This window comes from Cibotium barometz, chromosome 14 (assembly GCF_041138505.1).
Source record: "Cibotium barometz isolate CiBa-2024 chromosome 14, ASM4113850v1, whole genome shotgun sequence".
Taxonomy (NCBI): domain Eukaryota; kingdom Viridiplantae; phylum Streptophyta; class Polypodiopsida; order Cyatheales; family Cibotiaceae; genus Cibotium; species Cibotium barometz.
This window is the reverse complement of record NC_141059.1, coordinates 27125667-27136874: the sequence shown is the minus strand read 5'-3', so window position 1 is coordinate 27136874 and position 11208 is coordinate 27125667. Positions and strand designations below refer to the sequence as shown.

At 37.7% G+C, this 11208-nt stretch overlaps 1 protein-coding gene across 1 annotated transcript; it reads left to right on the top strand.

The window, feature by feature from the left end:
- Positions 1-2002: 2002 nt before the first annotated feature.
- On the top strand, positions 2003-5083 carry LOC147631872 (L-type lectin-domain containing receptor kinase VIII.2-like). Its single transcript, XM_086808425.1, has one exon. It carries the CDS (start codon positions 2471-2473, stop codon positions 4784-4786), a length of 2316 nt encoding a protein of 771 aa, XP_086664551.1. The 5' UTR covers positions 2003-2470; the 3' UTR covers positions 4787-5083.
- Positions 5084-11208: the final 6125 nt, after the last annotated feature.

Genomic DNA, 11208 nt, shown 5'->3' with positions numbered 1-11208 from the left:
ACCACGTGATGGAAACCAAAGCTATGGAAGCTTGTACTAAGTGTAGAGAAGACCAAAAAACAAGTTATAGAAAGCATTATTCTAATACCATTGTTAGCTCATGCACATAATGGAGGGCTAGACTCACATACACACAATGCTCAAAGACAAGAACACAAGGGTGTAGAGAGTGTGAGAGAGATTAGAACGATCAAAGGATAGAGGTGAAGCTCTTTATAAGTACAAAGATGAAAGTACAAAATGAGCACGAACCCTAAATTGTAAATGAGGTTGCTTATATACTAGCTAACCCTAAGGTGCTCGTTTACACCTGGATGACCATGGGGAAAAACCCATTGGGACAAAAGTGCCCAAGGCATAAGTACATGGCCTCATAGTGTACTAAAGTTTTTTATTTCCTTAATTTAACACTAACTTTTACTTTTTTACTTTTAAAACAAGGAGAGAGAGAGAGAGAGAGAGAGAGAGAGAGAGAGAGAGAGAGAGAGAGAGATTGATTTTAGACTAAGGTACTAGACTTTAAATTTTCATGGGGAAGAAAGGAGGCGAGAGAACCATCATATTTGCTTCAAAGAAGCAAAAATATGCTAAAATGTATTTATATTTTACTGCCATTTTTTCCATGATGTTCTTTCAAGTTTTTCTCACTTATACTTATTATTCTTGCTAAAAGCTTAAAATGCCTATTATTCTTGCTCTCAACAAAGCTTAAAATACCTATTATTCTTTCTCAACAAAGCTTAAAATATCTATTATTCTTGTTAAAGCTTCCTTCTACAAAAGCACGCCAAAATTAAAGGGAATGTGCATCATCTAACTTTATGTATATTCATGTTTTAATTATCATGTTGTGTTGTTACTTTAAAAAATAATAACAAAAAACCACTTAAACACATGTTGTTCCATTTACAAATTGAACACTATGTTACTAGCACATTATGGAATGTTATCAAACCACATAACTTTTATAAATAAGTAAAATTTTATCAAATCCATATCTAACTTGTTAATATTATTAGAAGTATTAGGTTATGATGTCCATGTTTGTTAAAGGCATGCTATTGTCATGTCCGTTTAGAGGCACTAATTTCATAAGTTGTCAATACACATCACAAAGGACATGTGAATGTCCTTGAGCATCATTGGCATTATCACTCGCACCATAGAAGCCATAATTTTAGTAGCGCTAATGACATTACAGAGGTAGGTGTTTGGAGGGTTGGTTGCAAAGTGTTTGAATATGCCCTTGTTAAAGCCAATACGACATTCTTGATAAGTTGGTCACTTGTTATGCCAATAAGACATTCCTAAGAAGCTGGTCACTTGTTTAGGGCCTAAAACTAAGGGCCAACGGTGTAGAAGTGACAAAATGATGCAAGTGTGTTGTGTTTTTTTCTAGAGATCCCTTTCAATATGTCAAGTGACCATGATCTATCAAGTGAACATGATCTGAAAAGAGGGAAAGGTGGGAGAAAGTATGAAATTGTGGGTCATCTTATTATTGAGTTGAAGGGAAGCTTTTCTCTCCCAAGGCACAAAAGGGAAGGGCTATAGGGAATGGTGCTTTGTTTCACATTAAGGTAGGGTGGTCGGAGTGGCAAACAACCACTAGGTGGAAAAATGAGTGAGTACGTGAAATGCTTTTGCGAGTGTGTGTGATTCTTGGTGGAATCTTCTCCGTAGAGTGGGTGTACTTCCGACACTTGTGGTGGTGGTTCACTCAACTCAACTTAACCGGATATCAGCAAGGAGAGTCTATTAGACCCCTGTCTCTCCCACGTGGATCCTTTCAGACACTCGTCCGTTGTGGCAGCTTTTGCTTTGCATCGCCAAAAGAGAGTTAATCAATCATTCACATATTTTATCCCCATGCAAATACCCCCACCCTTTATAATCCTTGTGTAGATTTTGTGTCTGATACGATTTCGATGCTTTTAGTTTTTCTAATGCCCATCCCAGCTAGTGGGTGGTGCTTTATTTTGATATCCTGAATTATGTTAATTCGATTTCACCACGTTTTCTTTGTACGAGCTCAATGACAAATATAATTTATACGTTTTTTCCCCTTTTTTCCTGAGAGTTGTATTTCTGTAAAGAGGGGAAAGGTGTCAAGATGCTGCATGCACGTTACCCTTTTCTCGTGAAATGCTACCTTTTAGAAAGGTTCGATCAAAGGTGTAAAAAACAGCATGACCAAGATACAATTCCCACCCCTCAACTATTAAGGTTTGGACCATAATGCTCTTTCTAGATAGTTAGTCGACAAGCCAAAATCTCCCTCACATTACTACCTTAGATAATAAACATTTCAGCACTAGATTGCCTTCATCCAAGCTTACCTTATAGATAAATGGATACAATTATCCTTAATTATATTATTACTATGCTCTAATTCTACGTTATATTACCAATATTATCTGTTGCTTCAGCACTAGACTGCCTTCATCATCCAAGTCTATATTGTAGAGGAATGCATGCAGTTATGCCTAACTATGTTTTTAAGATGATCTTCTATGTTGTATTCTACTGCATAGTTTGTAATATTGATACTAATTATATTAATATAGCGGCCGTTGCTGCTAGTAGTGATCAACCAGCAGTTGCTGCAGCTGATTCCATCACAGCATCCATCACAAGAAAGCTAGCCTTCCCTGATTTCAAAGATGACGAGAAAACAGGCGCCATCACACTCTTGGGCAGTGCCGCCATCGATAAAACGTCCGGCATGATCAACATCCCCGCATCCAATCCAAACGGCACAAATTCTCCGGCAGATTTGGCAAAGACGGCCGGCAGAGCCCTCTACAGTTTCCCGTTCCGGATGATGGATCCGGCAACCAACACTACATCGTCCTTCCATACCACGTTCAGTTTCCGAATGAGGAAAGTGTCGGCGGTCGGGCTGGCCTCAGACGATAATTCGACGTCCGACAGCGGGCTCACGTTTCTGGTGGTGCCGGACGAGGTGACGGTGGGTCGCAACGGCGGCTGGCTGGGCATGATGAACGACGCCTGCGACGAAACGTACAAGCCGTTCGCTGTCGAGTTCGACACATTCAAGAACGAAGAGTTTCAGGATCCTAATGATCACCATGTCGGCATCAACTGTGGAAGCATTGTCTCTCGCCGGACGGCCGACGTCGCCTCTGCCGGAATTTCCCTCCGTGACGGATCCCCCACCCGCGCGTGGGTCAGCTACGACAGCGGCAAGCATGTCGTCGACGTCCGTCTCGCGAAAGACGGCGACGAGAAGCCCCTCCAACCCCTTATTTCCGTCCCGCTGGATCTGTCGGAGATCTTCAAAGAATACATGTTTGTGGGCTTCTCGGGAGGCACCGCCGGCGGATCTTCGGCACAAATCCACAGCATTCTGTCGTGGCATTTCTCTTCCGACAGCACGGGCATCCTACGGTTTCCCAAAGAGGAAACCTGCGTGAAGAGGCTTCTTCCGACAGTGAGCCCCAGAAAGAGCAAGGCACCGAGTGCTTTTATAATCTTCTGCTTAGTTATTCTGATCATAGCATTAGCAGTAATTAATCTTGCTTGTGTTCCGTGGAAGACGAAGGAGGATGAGATTCCCACAGCAGTTAAGATGATGAGGTTAGCCAAAGAGAAGCCAAGGCCAATGCATAAACCTAGGAAATTTTCTCTCTTTGAGATTTTGGAAGCAACAAGGCTATTCAATGAAGGGGAGATCTTAGGCTATGGCAATAATGGCATCTTTTATAAGGGCCTGTTAGGGGATTCATCTCAAGTAGCTATAAAACGTTACTCTTCAAGCTACCTTCAACAAGTCATTAGCTCTGATAAGAGAAAGATTGACAAAGAGATTAGCAAATTCTCTCGTTTACACCACCCTAATTTGGTGCCTTTGAGAGGATGGTGCTTAGATAAGGGTGAAATACTTCTTGTATATGAGTACATGGCTAATGGAAGCTTAGATCAATGGCTTTTCTCACAAGATTCATCAGTTTTTCCATGGATCAGAAGGTACAAAATTGTTAAAGAACTAGCTGGTGCTCTAGCCTTCCTCCATTCAAGCTTTGAAAAGCCAGTGGTGCACAAGAATGTGAAATTAAGCAATGTCCTGTTGGACATAACCTTCAGGGCCAAGCTAGGGGACTTTGGCCTCTCTAAAAAGGTTAGATATGGCAATCACATTAAGAGTAATACTAATATTGCAAAGATGGTGAGCAATGGTGGGTCTCCAAGCAAGACAACATTGATGAGATGTTTGCCACCTGATGAGAGGCAAACAAATGAGGTTAGGATAACAAAGGAAATGGATGTTTATTGCTATGGGGTGATGTTATTTGAGATAGTGTGTGGCAAGATGGAGGGTGAAGATGGTGAAGAAGAGGATTTGGTGGAATGGGTGTGGGGTTTGCAAGAGCAAGGGAAGCTGGTGGAGGCTATTGATGAAAATTTAAGGGTAGGGGCAAGCCGTTATCACACTTGGGAAGAAGAAGCAGCTGGTGTGCTCACTATTGGCTTACTGTGCACGCTTGATGATCCCCCTCAAAGGCCTTCTATGACCATGGTGGCCAAATACTTGCATGGAGAATCCCCTTTGCCGAAGGTGCCTCCAAGGAAGAAAAGCTTTGTTCTCTGCCCTGATCAACACAGCCCGGGTTATGAAAACTTCTCTCCACCTTACAAGGCTTTCAATCTATGCAATCCTTTAGAGATCTACTGCTTAAGTAGCAGCAATAATAATGCAACTCTTCAGGTCCACCAGGAAGAAAAACTAGAGGAGAAGAGCCTCAATCTCAACGACAAAGAGTAGCGCAGTGCTGCGCTTCTTCATGATGGGAGCTGACGGCCACAACCCATATGGAAAGATTTGGCGCACTTAATGCCTTAACTATCATTTGCATTGAATCTTCCAAGGCCTTCAGAATAATTACATTGATCAGGACCACCACTGTTGTAATACTGCCCATTATTTATGACATATGCAAGTTTGATCGTTTTTGCAACAAGTAGGAGACCACGGGAAAACAAAAGATATTTAGCGTCAAGAAATTTTAAAGGGTGGAAGTTCCTTTCATCCACCATATCAATAGAGCTCCAAATTGTGGCTTGTGTTGCAGATTTTTTTTTATTTTTTATTTTAATGGCAGTAGAGAGGGTGATTATGGCTGTGAACGTTGTCATGGCTTTCTAAGAGAGTCACACCCCCCCCCCCCCCCTCTCCAACACAAACTCCTACCTCCATAAAATTCTACACAGTTTGGATATTCCCTAGTACACTTCACACACTTTGCTTCCTTTGAGCAAAGTGTCCATCCACTCATACATAAGGGAAAATTTGGGCTCATTTTTTTGGGCCCTCTAAGGGATTTTTTGCCATCTTTGTCTTGAAAATGGGAGCCGCGGAGTGAACATTTCTTACCTTATGTTAAAACCCCATCATGTTATATATCAATGAAAAGATCTTGAAGAGTAGATTCTACATATGCAACCTCTGAAAAAAATAGAGTTGATTTACAAAAAAAAAATTACCATGGCCCCATTTTTTATGATGTGGCATTCCTTAGAGGGCCCAAAAATGAGCCCAAATTTTCCCTAATGGTATGGAGATTATGGAGCATTTTACTACCTCTTGTTTTTTAGGGTTGTGAAAGATGATTAGGAAAGAGTTTCCAATAAAACCAACTTCAAAAAGATGATTAGGAAAGAGTACATCCAATAAAACCAACTTGAAATGCTCCACCATGATGCTTTAATCAAAGTATACAATTTTATGTGGAACTCGAGTCTCCTGAATTGTCCAAAAAGAAGTCTTGAAAAGCATGGTGGCTTATGGCCCTTAGACAAACATATTTCAAACCTTTTGGTTGCAAACAAGATGCTAATTATGTTGATTTTTAAATGTGAGTAAAGATGGTGTTTGGTTGAACATTGTAATTTCTTTTTAAATGTGAGTAAAGATAGTGCTTGGTTGTATATTGTACATAATTTCTTAGATAATAGCACACCCATGTAATGGAAGGGGTGTTTGTTTCCATGGAGTAATATACATTTGCAAGTTAGATGCATAAGGATTTCTTTACTTGAAAGGGGGTATGCAAAATAGAACTTGAGCTCAAGGTTGCATTTATGTTTTCATGGCCTCAAAGAAAAGTAAGAAAATCCATATGTTAATTGGTCCAAAAGGGGATGGAATTATTGACTTCAAGTGTATACAATATATTAGACTTCTTTTGTTGTGGACCACTCGAAGCATAAGGGATGTTCAATAGAAAAATGAAAAATAAGGGGAGTGTTCAAATTTAAAAAGTAAAAATTAAATCACAAATTTGATCCATAAAGGAATTTCAATTAGCTTCAAAAAATACAAAGGGGGCTATTTCCAAAATCTAAAAATTTTTACATTAAGGGATAATACTCTTTCACAACACATGATGCATGTATTAAAAACCTCAAGGAATACCTTCATTTATTTTTAGAGACTAATTGTCACCAAGACAGTACTAGTAATTAGATTATCACGAGAAATACTATACATACTATGAATCCTTTTACTACAAAAGTATGAAGGCATAGCCATGCAATGTTAATGTGCAATAGTGAGAGAAAGTAGTGAGGGAGTGTGCAAGCAATGATAGTGGAGGCACCAATTGTGATGTGGCTATTTGCACAGCTATAGGCATAGATATATAGCCACATTGGTAGTTGTGTATATAGCCATGTATGTACCCACATTCTGGGGTAAGTGTAGTACTCTCAAATAAAATTTCTCTAAATGCTAGAAGAAGGAGACTTTTAGCACGCAAGAAGATGATATTTGAATGAATAAGGTTCCCGAGAGAGAGTTCTACTTGTTTAACAATACAGGCAGCTAACAAACGCTTCACCTTCATTATGATGAGGCAAAGGAAGAACCAAGAGGCTCACTTAATGCTAACTACCTTGAAGATGATTGTGCTTTATAGACAAAAGAGAGCTACCCTCTTATAGTCATCCCTTTGTCCTAAACTAGTTGCAAACATAACTAGGGTCTAGCACATGGCATCATAAGTGGCATTGTAAACCTAACTAGAGTAAGACCTCTACAGGCACCAGCATGGTCATCGGATCCATCCTTGTAAACATTAACTAGGACTAGCATTGTCATCAACTTTAGTCATGGTTATTTTGTTGAGGGAGAGTGCTAGATTTAATACACCAAAATATCCTAGGTGACATTAGGGGACAAGGAGGCAAGGTTCAAAACTATTTTATCCATGTAAATGCACTAGTAGATGAGTGAAATGTTAAATCCCTATGTTATGGAGAGGTGGAGAGATTCCAAGGTTTATGGAGGAGGTTTAGGAAAAGATGTAGGAGATGCTTCCTCAAATCATGCTTATGTGTTCTCTTGATGAATCGATGTACAATTGAAGCCTATTTAAGAGACAAACCAATTAATACAAGGTGTGCATGATTATACTAATCATTCTTGTTATTAAGTTAATCCATGTTTTAATCTCTCTAGCTTAAACGCATCATTATGCTCAATCACGTTGCTCCTTGATCACTATGAGCCTCCATGATGCTATCATAAGGTTCCCAAGAGAGAGCTCTACTTGTTTAATAATACATGTAGCTAACAATCACTTCACCTTCATTATCTAAGGAGAAAACGAATAATTTTTTAAGGGTGAGTGTGGCCCAATATCAACCCCATCTTAAATTAAATACATACATGCTAATTGGTCTATATCAAGATTCATATACCCACCCATTACAAGAATAACAAAAAGATCTTACCCACTACTGCATACATGCTAATTGGTCTATATCAAGATTCATATACCCACCCATCACAAGAATAACAAAAAGATCTTACCCACTACTGCATACATGCTAATTGGTCTATATCAAGATTCATATCTCCACCCATCACAAGATCAACAAAAAGATCTAGTGGGCTCCACATCATCATCATTAGTATGTACAGATTCGATTATATCATCCTCATCTTGGATAGGGACATCATTAGCATGTTCGGATTTGATTATATCATCCTCATCTTGGATAGGAACACCTTCATTTGATTGGTTGCTCACACTCGACATCTTTCTCATCTTCAACTCCCACCTCCATACATTCATTTTCAACTCCCACCTCATCCATGAGTGTCATGGGACCCTTTTTGTACTTCTTGAAGAAATAATTTTAAAACTCACAAAATACATCAAAAATTGAAACAAAGACTTGAATTAAAATTGAAATCAAATAACATAGCATAACATAAGGCAAGGGAAATAGAATAACATCACCACCAAGATAATATTGGGTGTAATCTCCCCCCATGTCGTGTAGCTCCACTTCCACAACATGAGTATTTAAAGAATTTTATTCATAAAAATAGCCCAAGGAGCTAAGAATAGATGAGCGTACAAATTGGGCTTGCTTTTCCCACTTTAATTGGGGTATTGCTTTACATATCTTTTACCATATGAAGTCTCCTAATGTTTGTACGTATAAAAACCTTTGCCCAAACATAATTGCTAATGGGCCTTGTTACATAAAATAACTTTGTGCACATTTGCACACATATTAATCTTGTGCTCACTTGCACATTCCATTAAGTTGAATCCTGCACAAATTAAATTAAATATATTTTTGTATGATTATTAATTGTATATACTTGTAATAGTCCTCCCATTTGAGGAAGCAACGGTCCTCAGTTGTGTAAGAAAAATGTCGAGAGAACAAGATTATTGATGTCATAACCTGCAAGGTAAACTCAAAGGTCTGAATATGGCTCAGAGGCACAAAGGCATGGCTCAGAGGTTCTTATGGACATGGAATACCAACAATAATCTCGTGCGACAACTAAATTGGTGATCACCACATTGATCATCAAATCAAAAATAATATGCACAAAAAGTTTAATACATAATTCACACAATAAAAATGATCATCATCTTCACACCACTGCTCAATCCACCAGCCATACGACACCTCAATCGATATCCTCGTATAGTGTGACACCTCAATCGGTACCCTCGCACATCTCATGCAGTGAGACACCTCAATCGGTACCCTCGCACTTCTCGTTGCTATACTCAGATGCTATCCACGTTAGTTAAACAATTAATTGAACACATCAATTAATCCCAACATCGTCTTGAGATATAGACAACCCATAAATATTCAAATAACATCCACACACCTGTTTGCCAAGCATAAGTACCCCGGGAATCACCCCTCCATATATGAACAAACTGAAACAAATAGTGGAGGCCCAAAAGCATACCATATACGAGCGTCCCCGATATACATTTGTATAAATGCATAAAAGGATGGCTTCATGATTGGTGTGAAAGACTAGATCTACACAAAATGCATGTGCAATGAACCAATCAAATGAATGTATAAGACGAGTCTAAGTGGACTTGAACTAATCTTAATGTTGAATCTATGGTTTATTAATTAGTTTCTTAGGTTGAAAAAATATTATAGAAATAGTTATGAAAAAGTTTTATAAAAGGAAGTGAATATATACATACCTCCATCGTTGGTGTCATTGAAATTATCTATCAAAAGAATTTTAACATTCAAAGAGATGTGAGTTGTTATTACTTCTATGGATATGGTATATATAAAGTTATTAGATAGAATCTCATGAGAAACTTAGCATCATAAGAATAAAAGTTATATTGGTTATGGATATAAGGATAGGAAATACTAACCTTGAGTTGGAAGGTTATTTGAGAGGATGTGAGATTATAAATGAAGAATGGATAAAATTGATTTTTTTAACAAAAATTTAACCAAAAATTAAATACGAATGATTAGTAACAATTTTAACAATTTTGATTAAGTAAACAAGTCTAAATGATGAAAGATTAATTTACATTTGAAATTGGAATAGACTTGAATAATAAACATGAAACTAAAGCGTAAGAGAGTCGTACCTTTTATATATATCCGATTGCAATGCCATACTCTACATTGAGAAAAATGAGAAACAATGCGAACGGATCGAAATATAATTATTCTTCCAAACGTAGCTAGGGTTGTATTAAATTATGACTTTATAAGAAGTGAAACTTATAGTAGTATGGTTTGAGATTCTACGCACAATTATTTTAAGCATGATCATTATTGTAAGGATAGCAATGAGAAACTTACTTAGAAGGTGTTCGAATCACTGTCTGGAAGATAAAGCATACATAGAATTATTAAAAGAATTATTCATCACTAAGTTGTGAAGGATAGCAACTTACTTGCAAGTGTCGGACAGCTTTGTTGGGAGTGGTGGAATCATTCTGAAAGAGAAATATTATTACACATGCTATATGGTATCAAACAATTTAAAAGTAGTTCCAGGATTCATAAATTTTGAATTAATTATTGTCAATTTTTAAGCACATAACGCAATTAATGAATGGGTTAAATACGTACTCATATGATGTTGGGGAAGCACATCTACATGGTAAAGTGTTAGATAAACAAATGTAGATATGACTGATGCAATTCACGGATAAGAAAATTTTACCTCAAGGTATGATGAGTTGAGGGTAGAACAATAAAAGTGGTGTTCAAATATCACAATAATAAAAATATGAAAACTCTTGAAGTTTTGCACATTGTTATAGAAATCCTGAAAATATTATAATCTCAAAATCACCTGTGCCTTTGTCTCTTTCATCTCTTTGTCCACAAGTCTTTGACCGCTTCAAGAAGGTTAATTTAAAACAAAGCTACTGATACCACTGTCACGAGACCCTTTTGTACTTCTTGAAGAAATAATTTAAAATTTTACAAAATACATCAAAATTTGAAACAAAGACTTGAATTAAAATTGAAATCAAATAACATAGCATAACATAAGGCAAGGGAAATAGAATAACATCACCATCAAGACAAGATTAATGGGTGCAATCTCCCCCCCCCTCTGCCGTGCAGCTCCACTTTTACGACATGAGTATTTAGAGAATTTTATTCATAAAAATAGCCCAAGGAGCTAAGAATAGATGAACGTACAAATTGGGCTTGCTTTTCCCACTTTTGGGATATTGCTTTACATATCTATAACCATATGAAGTCTCCTATGGTTTGTACATATAAAAACCTTTGCCCAAATATAATTGCTAATGGGCCTTGTTACATAAAATAACTTTGTGCACCTTTGCACATATATTAATCTTGTGCTCACTTGCACATTCCATTAAGCTGAATCTTACACAAATTAAATTAAACATATTTTGT